Consider the following 15,929-nt stretch of genomic DNA (forward strand, 5'->3'; position numbering starts at 1 on the left):
TTTATGCTATGAACTAAATAATTTAGTTCTAAATTTGATGTGGCAAAACTAAGAAAAGTGATACTGCATTTCACTGTCCTGTAAGCTCGCGCTCATCAGTGTGACTTTGGTAACTTGGCGTATGTCAGCCATTACTCAGCGTAGGTGGTAGAAGGAAACATTTGGTGACCCCATTTCTATGAACAACATGCTAAACTGGTGTCACTCTCATTTTACAGCAGCCAAGAGTCTGCTGAAGAAACCAGATGGAGTAAAGGTAAGTTTGTCAGATGCTTGATTGTGTTCAGAAGTTAACTCTTTAGTCCTAGGTGTTTGCTACTTTTATTTTTTAAAAGTCGCTGATAAATGTTGCCAGTCCAAGTATAAAATTCAGTACCCCAAGATAAGCATATCCTCCCCAAGGAGTGAATATCAACCATAACAAATTAATGTTTTCATATGGAGTTGGTATAAAACTGAATGCCTCACTCAGTTTTACTAGAGTTCTAAACCCAGACTTTTCGTGGTAACCTGAAAACTATGAAAACTGCTTTTCCAAGTGATTATGCCATGTTCTTGAAGTTTGCTAAAATGCAGAGGCTAAAAAAATCCTAAATTATTGGGTTTGGGCAAATAAATGTCAAATGATGAAATGCTTCTGCTTAAATAGTTTTCCCAAGGTCATCACTGCCCCTGTGTATCTGTCATAAGACCTTGACAGAAGCTCAAGAAGGGTATTTTGAACAATCAGAAATTTTTTTCCGGACAGATAGCAGCCCAATATTTTGACTTTCCTAAAATCATGCAGCTTATTTTCTATCAACTTTGATTTTGTTTCCTGGGAATGTACCTTTGATTGAACTTTGCATTACCTTTGTTGTCTTTCCAGAGAATTTCCTGAAGTGCTTTATTCTTTTAATACTTTTCTTTCTCTTCCCATGGCAGATGCAAACTTTCCTCATGAATCCTTCACCATTCTTGGGAATTAGTTAATAGCCTGATATTTGAACTTGACCCAAAGTCAGCTGGTCCATTCCTTTTGCAAATTTGACATAGGTCCATTGGTCACTAGTGTTCAAGACCAGTCATTTTTGTTCTACCTATCTGTGTGTGATGGGGGTGTTTCCAGAGCTATGTGGACCTGGTGATTTCCCTTAAGATGCCCTCGAGCTTGTTTTCCTCAGTCTGTAGAGCTGTCTTATTTCTTCCTAGTTTATTCCACTCCAATCTCAATGATGATCATTTATGCCTGCCTTTCCCCCAACTTATCACCAGTAGAAACTGTAGAGTTGCAAATTTTCCAAATGTTTCAGTCTCCTGTGTTGTTTTCTTTTTTTTTTTTTTCTATGCTGTTCAGGGAAGCAGAGCTCACAGTGCTATGGAGAAATTTGTTTTCACTAAGATTTTGATAGGAAGGAATATTTCCAGAAGATATTTCTTCCAGTCAACCTATAGCTCCCCTTTAAAGACAGACTTGCCCTATGCTCCATGCTTTGATACTCTCAAATTTCAACAGGTCATATTTGTTTTTCTTTTCCTTTCTCCTTGACTGGTCAATTCAGAAAAGGAAATCCAGTTCGAGTGTTCAGATGATGGTGAGAACCTTTATCTGCCAGATTTCTTTTCCCGTGAAAACTCACACATAGGACTTACCAAAATCTCATAGACCTATGTTAGTGTGAGTAGAAAAAGTATAGGTGCGTGACAGGCCAGAGTTAATAAAAACACAGTGCTAGTGTTCACCAAGTCATGACTAGTTTTTTGAAAACTCTATTTTTTGTTTAATTGTGTAAAAGTTTGGAGCCAGAGAGATCATTTCTTAATCACGAAGGATGTGGCCCCGAACTAATAATATCAAAGATTTCATACCCTCATCTCTATTCTGACACAGCTGAATTTTCTCCTTGAAACTAAGAAGTAGAAACAAAACACGATTCCTTTACAATAATAATCAGATTGACTAAAATAATTGATTCACTGTGAAATTTATTAATAGTGATAGGTGATGTACTAGTGATTTTTTTTCCAGTGGATCTGTTTTAGTGGAGTTCCTCCAGAAGAAAATGGAATATCTTTTCCAGACCTCATTAAAATATTTCAGGGAATCATTGAGAGAGAGAGAATCAAATTATATAGTTGAGAGAAATCCCCTTTTAGCCTTAATTTAGAAATTCTACCAGTAAATGACTGTTATGAGTACCTTTTCAATTTTTCCCAAATTATTAAACTAATTTTAACAGCATTGGAAAACAAATTTAAAGTGCTGTTTAAATAGTGCCACTAAACAGGACATTGCGCTCGCCATCCTGTCCCCAAAGGCAGGTGATTCGGCCAGGGCAGATGGAGAGGAGGCTGGCAGCGTGTCTGAGTGTGTGCAGAAACATGAGGGCATGCGTGTGCATGCTCTCACAGCCAGCCTGTGTACAAGAGACATTTTCACTAACATAAAAATATTCTTGGCAAGTACATTCTAGCTGGGAAAAAAGCAAATCGTCCTCAAAGCAGAAACCGAAACCTCAGCATATTCCTCCCCCTTTGTATCCACTGATAAACACTGCACTGGAGCCCATTAAGTACATGTGGACTTGAGCTGTAATTTCCTCTGCTCCTGGGTAGGAAGCCCTGCTTCACTGGGTCCTCAGTCGGAATAGGAATCCGGATAGGAATCAGTCGGAGTCGGAATGTCCCTCCCCTTTCTCATGTCTTTTATACTAACAAAGTCTGACTGTGGCACCATATATTTTGTTAAATTTTGGGTACTTGAAAGAAAAACTTGAACATCTGAAAAAAATTACATGGTTTAACATTTAGAGTGTTTTCTAAGGGAAGGGCACCAATGTTGTCTCACTTCCCTGCATGTCACACACGGAGCACTGTGTCCGAGCTGACTTAAAAAGTACTAAAACCCAATAACCACAGGAATGTCGATATAAAAAAAAAATCACAGACCAAAGTGTATTGCTTTCACCTTCTTCTTCCTCTCAATACTAATTTCAAGGGATACACAGATATCAAATACAAAATGAAAGAATAGCTAGAGATATAAACAATTAAATGCATTCGGGGGGGCAGTCATTTATTTATGTTTCTTTTCAATATAGATGAAGGAACATCTAGACTATATTATTGTATACAGAATATATTCCCTTTTGATAATGTACAAAATATCTAGATGATAGAATGCTAGAAAGTGAATATAAATTTGTATTTGTTGATGACCCCAATGTAAATTCTGTCACTTGTGACTTAAAATGATGGTTGATGGTGAGCATTTTAGGCTACCCCCACAGCTGTAGGCCACCATTGGCCTCTCATCTATCTGCTCTGCAGACCCTTTACAACATTTACCTCGGGTGCCTTCCTGCCTGTGTGGCTCCCGTCGTGGAAATGAGCTCACCTTTAAGGACAACCCCAGTGGGGTTAAAGCAGGAAAAAGCTTCCACCCCACCCCGTCTCCACTGCCAGCAGGAATACTTCCACCGACAACAGCGTTTTCCTCTCCAAGACACATTTCCATTCACAGTGTTAACCAAGGGGTCCATCTGACCATTTCCAACTGAGGATGTGTTTTTGAAAGGAGACCCAGACTTGACCCTTAGGAAAACCAACCAAAAGATGAGAATAAAAGCCCGCACTGCATCAGAAGGTCTCAGCTTGTGATTGCGTATGTGCTGAGCAGGGTGACAGGGGCACCCTGGAGACACTCTGGGCAGAGACTTGAGGACTGAGGCTAGGAGGGGAGTGAGGGTGCGGGCTGGAAGCTGGGAAACAGACTCTGGTGGCTTTCATGGCGCGTGCTGACACCTGGTCTGTGTGCTGAGAGGAAGTCACCTTGTCGGCATGGTCATCCCACTGGCCAGACTCGGCCCTGGCCTGTGTGTGAGCCCAGGGCCACTGCACCTTCCCCTGAGCCCCCAGAGCCTGTGTTGCTCATTGCCCATGATGGTTTTCACGTCGATCCCTCCTTGTAGACACGCTGCGTGTAGAGACATTGGGTACCCTGGGGTTTAAGGCATCTCTGTTTCTATTTTCTGCAACCTACAGATAAACAACAAAACCAACGTGGTAACCAGCCCCAAAGAAAATGTCCCTACCCCGGCGCTGGTATACCTCCACTCTTTGTAACCCTTTCTTCAGTTCTTGACTGGGTTTTTTTTCTTTTCTTTTCTTTTCCTGTTTGTTTCTCTCATTTGCTTTCACTCTATAGATACATACGTATATAAAGGTTTTGTTGGTTTTTGTTTTCGCTTCCTTAGATGAAATCGGTTCATTCCCCCCGTCACCGTTTGTGAAGGCAGTTGGCAGTGTGTTTCTAACATGAGACTGATCTCATCCCATTGCTGACCCCCATCCCAGGCACCGCAGTCGCTCTGGGAAACTATTGCATGCCGCCTCAGAAGCACAGTCGAATGCGCTTTGGTTGCCCTTAGCTCTGCCTATGATGATGGCTCTTGATTATGGGTACCGCAGCATCTTCCTCCCCCATCGCCAAGCCGGACATCAAGGAGAGCTAAGGGGTTATTGCTAGACAACAGCCAAGCAGACCTTATTCAGAGTTCTCTCCCTCTTCCTCCAAGGCAGCTGGGCTTTGTACAACCTCACTTTCTGGGACCAAGAGGCACTGATAATGGATAGCTTTTTGCCTGTTTTGTTTCAAACGATCGCTGTTTCACTTCCAACCAGAGAATGCCCATGGACAGCACTGAACTTGGAGTTATCAATAGAAGCCAGATTTGTCCCTTTCAAAGTCACATGACTGACAACTGAAACCAGTTTAATATTTGAAGGTAGTATGAGGTTAAAATTCGAACATCATTTAAAATGAAAATTTGAATACTAGCATTCAGCCACTCACCTCCCATAATGCTTTCTTGCAGTTGAGTTGATATTTTGGTTCCTTAATTTTCTTTAATTTTAAATATTTTTACTATCCACTGTACTGTTTGTGTGTTGTTGGATTTGGCCAGAGAGATAGTACAGCAAGTAAGGCTTTTGCCTTGCACACAGCTGACCCAGGTTCGATCCCGAGCACCACATACCACATACCTGTCACTGCCAGATATGACACAAACAGACAAACAAACAGTTATCTGCTCGAAAAAAATCATAACATTGATCATATATCTACTCAGGGAAAGAAATAAGAAATTCTAGAGTGGAGAGGGTGATTATAGCTGGAGAAACTCTGAATGGAATAGAGGAACTCTCAAAGCTGTGTAGACACAGTAGGGGGTTTAATTGATTTTTGGTTTGGGTTTTTTGTTTTGTTTTAGGGTTTTTTTTGTTTGTTTTTTGTTTTTTGGGGTTTTTTTTTTTTTTGGTTTTTGTCTATATGAGAAGATTTTGTCAATTTTCCAGAAGTATGTGAGGGGTAAACTTCGTTTCTTTAGGGAAAAACATGATTTTACAACCAAGTCTTCTGTATGTATAATTCAGGAAGAAAGTGTTTTCTTTCTGATGTGAATTAACATGGAACTAAACAGGAAAAGATCTCCAATTGTAGTGATACTTTATAGACCCCATTACAAGAGCTATTCAGATGTTCCCGAGAATTCCTCTTAGACTTGGCCATTACCCTCTTTACAGTATCTTTTCTTAGATGTGATCCAATGCTTCTAACTGTTCTCCAAGGCTATTTAAGTATGCCTCAGCCATCATCAGTCTTCCAAGAAATACAGTTTAACAATAACAACAAAAAAAATCTTTCCAAGGAATTGGCAGCAGTCCCGGAGAGATGTGCTCCTCTGGTCACTGGCCAGTTTTCCCAGGGACACACAGCAGTAGGGTCCTCGTTAAAGAGGACAGGGACTTTCTCTCTGGGAGAGGACCTTGTGAAACAGTGAGTGCCTCTTCGGGTCTCCAAAGCCTGGTCTGTCTACATCCGGGTCACGAATAAGGTCTTTTGCATGCTGCTGTGGGGTGGTGCAGGGTCCTGTCTCGTGGTCTCCGCCAGGGAGAGCTGCCCTCAGACGTTTGCCGGCTGCAGCCTCTGACAGTAGTTTAACATCGCTTCAGTGCCTCACTCTCCCGTGTTGTCGGCTGACACCCTCTGCTCTGCCCTTCTCCCTAGGAAGAATGTACTTACCAACGCGAACTGTTTCTTTCTCTATTTTGTTCTCATTCAGGAGCCCCAAACTACTGTAATCCACAACCCTGATGGAAACAAGGTATTCAGAAAGAATCAACATCCTCTCGCTTTCACAAGATTACACATCTCATCAAAACAGCCCATGCGAGATTAATCCCTTACCGCCCCCCACCAAAAAAAAAAAAATCAGAGAAGAAAAAATTATTTGAAATTTTTTTTTCTTTCCCTAACACACTTTTCCTCTGCGCCTAATCAATCTAGAACTTTATGTGTATTTCTTGGAAAACAAAATGAATGAGCTCTTAAAAAAAAAGTGAAGAATACCTAATCTGTCCCAATTCAGTGGTCTTTGTCAAGATGACTGTGTGTCTTAAGCAACTCCATCTGATTTCCTCCCACCCCATGCCCGTCTGTCTGTGCAATGTTCTGTAGCTGTGTTCTGCATGCCATTTTAGAATTTCTTGCTCTATCTAGCATTCTACCATCTTCCCAAATACCAAATTGAGTTCCTATTGGCATTTCTGTTTAAATGTCACGTTGCTTTGAGTTTGATTTACTCTGTTGGTCCAGTGTTTGTTTCTTTTACCTCCCATTATTGGTGTTTCTGTTGTTTGGCATGAACTTGAGAATCGGGGAGTTTCACCTCTGGTGAAACAGGTTTGAGTTACATGCATTTCGCTAACATTTAAAGGCGAATGCTGGAAGAAGACCGTAATGATGCCCATTCATTGTTCAGTGTTTTTCACACAACAGGCTAACTAAATAACAGTGTGTACATGTCTGTAATAGGGAAACAGACATTTTCTGAATATATTTCATGTTTCTGATGCATTCCTTCTCAGACATCACCTTTCAGGGAGAGGAAAGATCCTGAAGTCACAGGTCTTGCTTCTCCTTAAACTCTCAAAACCCACATTTCCTCTGGTTTGACATTTAATTGATCAGAATTTTTCAATCATACAAGGGAAAACCAAAGAGTGTTATGTTATTTAGAATGAGATTTTATAGTCGTGACACTTAAGATGTTCTAAGCCCTGAAACCCTTGAGGTAGTTGGAAGCATGACAGATGAGAACAGTTTTTTCTTCAATGTCATTAGCAAGTGGAAAAGGAAGCCTAAGAGCTGGCGTGGACCTCGGATAGTTCTAGCTTTGTCGTTTGTAAGAGTTACTGCATGATTCTCCCCGCTTACATGCCTCGATTCATTTTTACAGTGCATGGGTTTACCTTCCTCTGGAGCTGAAATTTTAACACCAGGTCACAATGAGAGGTGCATGAAGAGCCTGGCTTTGGTTTTTTGTGTGTATGGAGGCTCCGGGTACATCTTTGATTCGTCTCTCCCTTTGGCTTAGATACTGGATTTGCTACTCATGAACACTGAGTTTTTTTTTTTTAATATTGAATCCCTAAAAAGTACACTGGTTTTTTGTATCATTTTCCAAATTCTGTTTTGCATCAGTGAACTCACAGTTACTGATTGAGAGTCTGCTTCCATTCTTTTTTTCAACAACAGCCTTTTATCAGAGAATAAAATTATGCCTGTTTATGACTGTTACCAAACTTCTTTGCTAGAAGTATTTTGTTAGCATTTCATTATTAGAAAATGTTTCCCAAAATCTCATGAATTTATCTTAATATTAGCAGTTATGTGTCCTTTCTTTCTAAGTGTGCATATTACTGTTGAACTTCACAGATAATTTTATAATGAAATGACTGTCTTTTCATTATGGGATTGGGTTTCCTTTAAATCCGCATTCTCCATTAAAGCCAGTTCTAATTTAGAAATGAATGGAAAATGTAATTGTCGTTGAATGTAAATCATGTAACTCCATTGTGCTCATCACAAACATGGAAATTCTTCTTAAAAGCACTCTCAGTTTATCTCAGTTTAGTTCCTTTATCAAACAATGCAGAGAAGTGCTCTCCACAAAGGCCAACAGACTGAATTCTGTATGTGATAATATGTCATCCTAAAGAAGGACTATTTAGTGATTAGTTGGAATAAAAGGTATTTTGTTCTAAGGCTCAAATTCATTAGGTTACCATATGCAATTTCTCATAAATACATTTTTAAATCACACCTATGCTGACACTGCCTTTCACAGTTCTTAAAATAAGTTGCAGACTAAAGCTCCTTCTCCAAGTCACCCAGGATTTATCTTGTTTCCCAGATCAGGCAACCAGAGTACCTCTTTTTGATTCTTTGAAACGTTTGTGGCATTTTATTTTTGTTAAAACCATGGTGTGTATTTGTCCATTTGCATGTCAGTATATGCTCACAGCCTGCTGAATAATTTTGCATGATGTACCCATCACTCGCCCCTAGTTTTATGAAAATATCATAGTGCCATTTGCAACTGAAAATACATTTTCTTCTCAACAGGAGTCAACTGAGAGTTCAAATACAACAATTGAAGACGAAGATGTGAAAGGTATGATTTAAACCAGAAATGGAAAATTTTAACTCAAAGCTTGTGTAGTTGTCCCTACAAGATACTCTTTTTTATCTTTTAAAGTAGATATAATACCTGGTATATTCTACCACATTATATACTCTCGTAAATGAGTGATGGCAGGGGAGACAGTTTCAAATTGCATAAGCATTACACACAGTTATAAAGCCTGCCAAGACAACAGTTTGTATTCCCAAATGCAATGGGGGAACATTTGCAATGGTCACAAGTGATGGCAGTGTCATGTCACATGAGGCATCTTCTTACCCTCATCTAGTGTGCTTGTGGGCGTCATTGCATTTTCAGCCCCTATGCTGAATTCTGGCCAGTTCTGTATGCACACACACGTGTGCCATCATCTTTTTTTTTCTTTCTGGCTTCATGACTGTCTGAGTTTTGCCTCATCTAACACTAATCTATGTACTGAATTGCAAAACTGGTCATATAAAATTACAGTTTCTATAGGCCCCTGGTGTAGACACCATTCCCAAATAAATATATAATGACAACAAAATGGGTCATTAAAAAAGAAAGCTAAAAGAAAGTCAAAGGGGTCAGGGATGGAGCTCAACATGAGGGAACTTGTTTTGCATGTGTAAGGTGGTCCAAAATTTGATCCCCAGACCTACAATAAAAATACATAAAAGAGGGTTAGACTGATAGGATAGCTTATGGGTAAGGCACTTGGTCCCCCAAGCCCCACCAGGAGTTATCCTTGAGCACTGCCACTGAGTGTGATCAAAAAAAAAGTGAAATTTAGAGAAATCAGCTGTTCATTAATGATACCTTATGTGACTAGATGATTTATCTATTCCAACCACAATGAGCTTTCATTCTACAGGTGGAGTAGTACACAGTCTTGAAAAACTATATTCATTCATGGCATAGAAGAACCTAGAAATTCTCAGGTGTAACAGCGGACCTTGAAAGGAATAGGTCCCAGCTACAGAACACAGGTTACCAGCTCCCCCCTCCTGACCCCCATGCTCTCCCCGTTTGTTGAACTGAACAGCCCACCCTGTAAACGTGTAACCACAGTCTTTCCTACTCTGACCAAAGGTGGCGGGAGGTAGTCGGTCATTTCTTACAGTTGAGGGCTATATTTTGTAGGTTTGACCCTGAGCTCAATTTTGAATCGAAGACCTCTTCTGAACCATGGGTGCCAGACTCCTTTTCTTTCCCAACTAACTTAAGCAGCTGCCCCAGCGAGCTTGTCCTGTGATTTGGCATGCAACACCCTCTCTCTAAGCATCCTGCATTTGTTCACTCTTTCAGCTAAGCAAAGTGCTGCTAGGATTCCATTCTGACCTTTAAGCCAAAGGTGCTTGTGCCCAAGGCCCCAGGGAGATGGGCTCTCCCAGACCCCTGGGCACCAGGTGCAGACCCCCGCCCTGCTGTGCCCAGGGCTGTGCTGGGCATGTCAGGGTTTCGGGTGGCTGCTGTGCCTCTGTGGCTCCCATCTGCCCTCTGCATTTGCCCTGTGGAACGTAGTTTCACACACCAAGGCAGTGCTCCTCCCAAGGAGGCTGAGTCAACACACCAGGTGCTTGAGCACGACACATGGTCTGTGCAGCAGTGAATTCACCACACAGTGCTCAAGGACAGCCCAGGTGATTGTGTTCTTTCCTCTCTTTCTCAGAGTTTGTAGAGGCTCTGGGCAGTTCAGTAGGGAACATACTTGGTGCCCAGCCCTGTTAGGATTCCATTTTCCTGTGCCTGAGCCCTGCAGTTATTTAACCTGCCTCCCCAGATCACGGACCCACGAGCTGCAGGGCTGCATTGCTTTCTTGTGCGCACATACACCCCGCTCCCGCCCTCCCTGTGCTTGGCTCAGAGGCATTTTCCCAGGCACTATGCATCTGTGCCATCCACAGGGGCTTACCTGCCTGTGACCAGCGTCACCTTCTCTCTGCTGTGAATACGAATGAGCACATTACAGAGGGACTTCGTCTCCGCTCTGCAGGGACACATGGGTGGTGGCTCATGGGCACGGTGAGCGGGGCAGAGAAGGCCCCTGTGCTGACCTCTGCCGGTCCATTTCCTTCAGAGTGGCCCGTGGTTCCCACAAGCCACTCCGAGCTTCATCTCTCTGCGCACTGGTCTCATCCCAAGCGCTTTCGGCAATGCTGCAAACATCCTGCCCTCTGCACCCCACAGGTCTCTTGGAGTTGCCTGGAGGCCATTTCTCGGCCTGAATTCAGGGCAACCCCAGGGACACCTGCTGAGGAAGCGGAATTGCGAGACAGGAAAAAGCTAAAATGCGCTTTCTCCCTGGATGCCCTTTTCTTCTTAAACAAACACCTTCAGCATTTTGATGCTGACACATTTTCCTTCTACGCGACCCGCATCGCCATGCACGTGGGTTTGTAGAATTGCTTTCCTGTCTCTCGGAGTCAGTACAAGGACTTGTTGAGGGGGTGGTCTGCACGCCACTTTCTAATCTGATGGCACAGATGCGACCTGAAACGTGCCCCCGCTGTGCCAAAGTGGCCGTCCCCTTTTTGCATGCATCCCTGGTAAAACAATTACTCTTGTTGATTGCAGGTCTTGACCAGCTGTCCTCACTAAGCTTTAACTAGCAGGTGGCCAGGTGGCCATGGGCTTGGGGGCATCTCGTGCCCTGTAGCCGGGGTCTTCCCAGCCGGGACCCATTGGAAGAGACTGTCATTTTGGTTTGTGGCTAAAGCCACGGTTTTCAGGGCCTGTGGCTGCCTGCCTCAATGCCGCCCCATCTAACCATCTAACCACGCAACACCACAGCCCCTACCCGGCAGGAGAACAGCAGTGGGGTCCATCTGCAGGGCTCTCCCCCTCCCCCCGCCAGAGTGTATGCAGCAACTATGATGTGTCACCCCTGTCGCTCCTGTTGCTTCTGGCATCTCCTTTCAGCCACTTGGAGCCGCTTGGAGCTCTTGCAGTGTTTCATCTTTCCCGTCGGCCTCTGCTGGTGGAGCTCAGCTCAGCACACAGCGGTGTGCTGTGGAGACTGCAGGACTTCATCCTGGCTTAGCCCCCTTCTCTGGCTGCCAAGTTAGGTGACGGGATGGTAACAAAGCTACGCAGAACGTGGGCCCGTGGAGGGCAGAGGCAAGCCCCTGGGATGGCCTCATCTGCAGCATCACTTCACTCTGAGCCTTTCCTGAGTCCTTGGTGACTCTGCAGTGGGGGATGGTGTGCCAGCCCCAGGCCTCAGCCCCCGACCTTCTGGAGTTCTGTTTCTGGTGAAAGCCTCGCTTCTGCTTCTGGGTAGGTCTTGCTGGGGTGGAGGCTCAGGGGACACCAGTCTCCTGCAGATCACGTGGCAATCTGCACCCCCAGCTGTCTTGCATGCGTGTCTCGCTTCAAGAGAATCTGCACACCAAGGACCTCGCGGACCTGTCCAGACTTTGGATGATGACGGCTTTTCTTGGGGTGCCAGTGACACCAGAGACAAAGGGGGGGACTTCTGGCAGGTGTCTGACCCAAGATGGGAGTTTTGCAAAAGATTATTTAGAAAAAGTCTTGTCTCCTTGTGGGTTGACTTTTGACTCGGGATCAGTGACTTTGGAAGACGCACGTGGCACCACGTCCTATGTCAGATGGCTTCATTCTCTCTGCACTTCCACACTCCTTTCGTTACTTCCACATGCAGGATCTTCTGCTGAGCCTTTTCTCTCTGGCTTCAGCAAGGTTTGTCTCACGAGTTTGTCACCGAAGACAAAATAAAGGGTCTAAGCTTTAGAGACCCCAAATCTGTTTAACTAAACAGTCTGTAATCAAAGCAAATGAAACCAATTAGCAAAATCTTCAACTGCTTCTTTTCTCATAAGAAAACTTACAAGCTCATTCTTAAAATAATAATCTTTCTCACGTTAGTTTCTTTAAATAGCTTTTTTTTTGCAAGTTTGCAAAACTCTGGAGGCCATTTTTAAATTTCACAGTGAAAATATAGTATTTTGTAATTAAATACTGCACCAAATGTTAAAAAATATACATTGTAAGTATCCTTGGCACTTTCCAAGTCTCACTAGAGCTACAACTTTTTAAAATTAGAATTTTAATCATTAAGAGTTTGTATTATATAATGAAGGAAAAATGGAAGTAATCAGATTCACAGTTATAATAATCAAAATTTTCATTAAGCTCACTTGGATTCTAATGTAGTTGCAGATATACTGAATATAAGACTTTTTTCATGGATCTATTTTTCCCATTAACTAGCAAAAACATTGAACTTAATAAACTACTAAGTTTAGAGGTCAGAGCAGTTTTAGCCAGAATCTGATGGGGTCTGGATGCTACAGAGTTTCTAGTTCTGGCCTTTCTCCAACAAGCTTTGAGCAACTTACATAACTCGTCTGTGACCAGAATTCCCAGGATCCAGAATTTAGAGCCTGAAATCCATACAGAGTGGTAGGAATTTTTTCCTCCCCTACTTTAACACTATAAATTTTATAATATCTCACTTAAGTATGTCCAGTCAAACATAATAGATACAATAATTTCATTCAAAGTTGAATACAGGAATAAACTGGTGCTATGTCAGGGGGAAAAAAAATAATGTCCACTTGTAACGTATGAAATTTTTCATAGCATTAATGAACTATAAAATAAGTACTTTAGATGCATCCAAAAGAATAATTATGGAATTGTACTCACTTTTCTGAAATTTCTATATAAATTCATCTCTAAAATTACTATTTGATTTCATGCATTTCTGTGGGAAAAATTTATTTAATTAATTCTGAAATTATTAGAATTAGTGATAGAACTATCTTTTTTGCTAAGCTTGTAGTATTTCCAACCAATAAATGTATCTAGCAGGTATGTGAAATTTTGTCTGTACACTTAGTTGTTCTTCTTGTCCATGAAATGGGCCGAGTTTCTCTGGATTGTATTTCTCCTATAAGCCTTTTGATCTGCTCAAGACAAAGTAGGTTATGGATTCAAAGAAAGCAACCAGAGTCCCAGGTACTGCCAACCTTCTAACTAGACTAGCTACAGGTCATTCTCTTGCAGACACTGTGTTAAAAGATGAACTGAATGCCGAGACTCTAGGGGAAAGACAGAGGCATTACTGAGTCAAGGAGCTAATGAAAGACTAGAGAAGTCGAATATTGTATTTTTGCATCCGGAATGGTAGTTTGGTTTTTTGGTGGTGTTTTGTTTTGTTTTCATTTTCAACAGCGCAACAAATATTCAATGCTTCTACTCGGAAGGTAGGCTCAGGAGGCACCATCCATATTTCCTGTTCTTGGAAGTGTGGGAAACCCAGAGGTGATTCTTTCTGCTCTTATACCTGCTTTGTTTCTGGCTGGCATTCCAGAAAGCAAGGAATAATGTCATTAAATACTTGACAAAGACTCGCCGAGTTTCAGCTGCACATAACACATTTGAGTCCTACAGAAAAGTAGGACTTTTCTGGATTCAATTTGGTTTTATGGAGGCTTTGCCAACAGGGCTGGAGGGGGGCTGCAGTGCCAGGCATCAAATTTGGGGCCTCAAATATGCAAAGCACGCAGCCCACCCTTCTGCACTATCTCCCTGGTCTTGTTTGTTCAAAAAAGATTTTTAGATGACTGTTATGTACTGACTATAGGTAGACCGGGAGAAGATTAGCATTCCCAAATTTCCAATGTCATTTTTCTTTCTGTGTATTTCTCCAGCACATCCCCCTCATTTGTACATTTAGCAAATTAGGTGGTCTGCATTTCTTTATTCTTTTACTAGTGTAACATTTTCCCCTTGACGAATGTCTAGCGTAGTTCATCTTATGAAAATAAGTCACACAGTTGGGGTGAAGGGATTTACTACTCGGGTCTCTGTAATGTAGACCACTTTGGTAAGTCGTAACTAGCTGTGCTAGGCTCCTATTATCCCACTAATGACACAGACCTGGTAGCTACAAGAAAATTTAAACACTGAATGGTTGGTTTGATCTCCTTAGAGGAGAACAAGACATTTCAAAACTATACTCAAATTTAAATGTTCCCAAATTATCGACTGTATTTTCTTTAAAGACTAGGGAGGGGGAGAGGACTGAAGGGGACCCACAGGAGCCCTCGATGCAGGGTGTGGAACTTCAATATAGATTCAATTTCCATTTATTTATTTATTGCTTTTTTTGGTCACACCTGGCTCTGCACTCAGGAATTACTCCTGGTGGTGCTCAGGGGACCATATGGGATGCTGGGATTGAACCCGGATCAGCCACATGCAAGGCAAATGCCCTACTTGATATACTATTACTCCCGCCCTCAATTTCTTTTTAAGTGTCAGTGCACTTTTCTTCTACCTCACCTCCACAGTACCGTCAGTACCATCCCCACCATTTTAGTCAAACATCATTATTCCCATCCGCCCCATCTCTTTCATCTATTTGTGTGCAAATACATATGTGAAGCCAGATTTGAATTCTGATCTATTCATCTTAGCACTTCCCTTGTTTTCTTCTATCCCACACCATGCCCCTTCCTTCTATCCCACACCACCCACCACTGTCCTGACTCAAACATGCACATGTTCCATTTTGAAACTGATCACAGCTCACAAACTCCACTTCCTCCACTCTGGTCCAGAGGGCTACCACCTCTTGTCGAGGGCCCTGATATAGCTTCTGAGCCCGCCTGCCTACAGTCCATTCTCAGCACAATAGTCGAAGTGCGGGGTTGTGTCTGTAGCACCTGGCCCGGGGTTAGACATTAGTTGGACTATTTGACTGGAAGAATGACACAGTTGATGCCAAAGCTACTGTTCCTAACAGCCGCTGCATGACTCAAGTTTCCGAAAGGGCATGGTAACAGCACACACTTTTCATCTTCCTCAGCACCTCCCATAGATTCCTCACTTCGCTCTCCACAGTGTAGGAGCTAAAGATGTTGACAAAAAACACCCTTTTAAAGAGTCCCAGACTCCTGTGTGGCAGGCAGACGTCTTTGGGTGGCACAGACTAGATTTCCCTACTTAATTCCATCCTTCCGGTTATCAGCTACTTAAGCCAACAGCAAAAATAATCGCTTAATATTGAACTGTTTCTTATCTTTCAAGTGGCAACTTCTTAGCATTCAACATAGTAATAATAAAATAAGGTCATATAGTTAGAAATGATGTTTGAGTAGCTACTCCAGGAGATAAATATGTTACCAAAAGTGCAGAAAGTCTCAAGGGTCCTCTGGTTGATTTGAGCCTGTGCCCCAACCCAGGGAGAAATCTCCTGGCCCATCATTTTCTATTTTAAACCATTTATTTTAGATAAATGTAAATGTTAAGACACAGAGAATCCGACCAACTTGCCTATCCATGGAAGGTGCCCAAATCTTAGAAGTTAGATCTGTGTGACTTAGAATTGCATTTAAAAGCTTACTGCATTCAATAATTTAATAAATCATGAGGTTTCCAAAATTAAGTTTTCTCTGCACTCTTAAAATTCTG

General features: G+C 42.3%; 1 protein-coding gene across 9 annotated transcripts in view; it reads left to right on the forward strand.

The window, feature by feature from the left end:
* Positions 1-15,929, forward strand: part of CAMK2D (calcium/calmodulin dependent protein kinase II delta) — a 262,278-nt gene that overhangs the window by 226,730 nt on the left and 19,619 nt on the right. For 2 of the 9 annotated variants that reach the window (XM_056116619.1, XM_056116625.1), the window contains exons 13-17: positions 219-256; positions 1,542-1,574; positions 4,024-4,083; positions 6,105-6,146; positions 8,450-8,498. In XM_056116619.1, coding sequence (XP_055972594.1) covers positions 219-256; positions 1,542-1,574; positions 4,024-4,083; positions 6,105-6,146; positions 8,450-8,498 — 222 coding nt within the window. The remainder of the gene's footprint in view (positions 1-218; positions 257-1,541; positions 1,575-4,023; positions 4,084-6,104; positions 6,147-8,449; positions 8,499-15,929) is intronic. The other 7 variants (XM_056116620.1, XM_056116624.1, XM_056116621.1 and 4 more) reach the window with 7 other exon arrangements.

Source organism: Sorex fumeus, unplaced genomic scaffold, assembly GCF_029834395.1.
Source record: "Sorex fumeus unplaced genomic scaffold, SorFum_2.1 ptg000033l, whole genome shotgun sequence".
NCBI classification, from domain to species: domain Eukaryota; kingdom Metazoa; phylum Chordata; class Mammalia; order Eulipotyphla; family Soricidae; genus Sorex; species Sorex fumeus.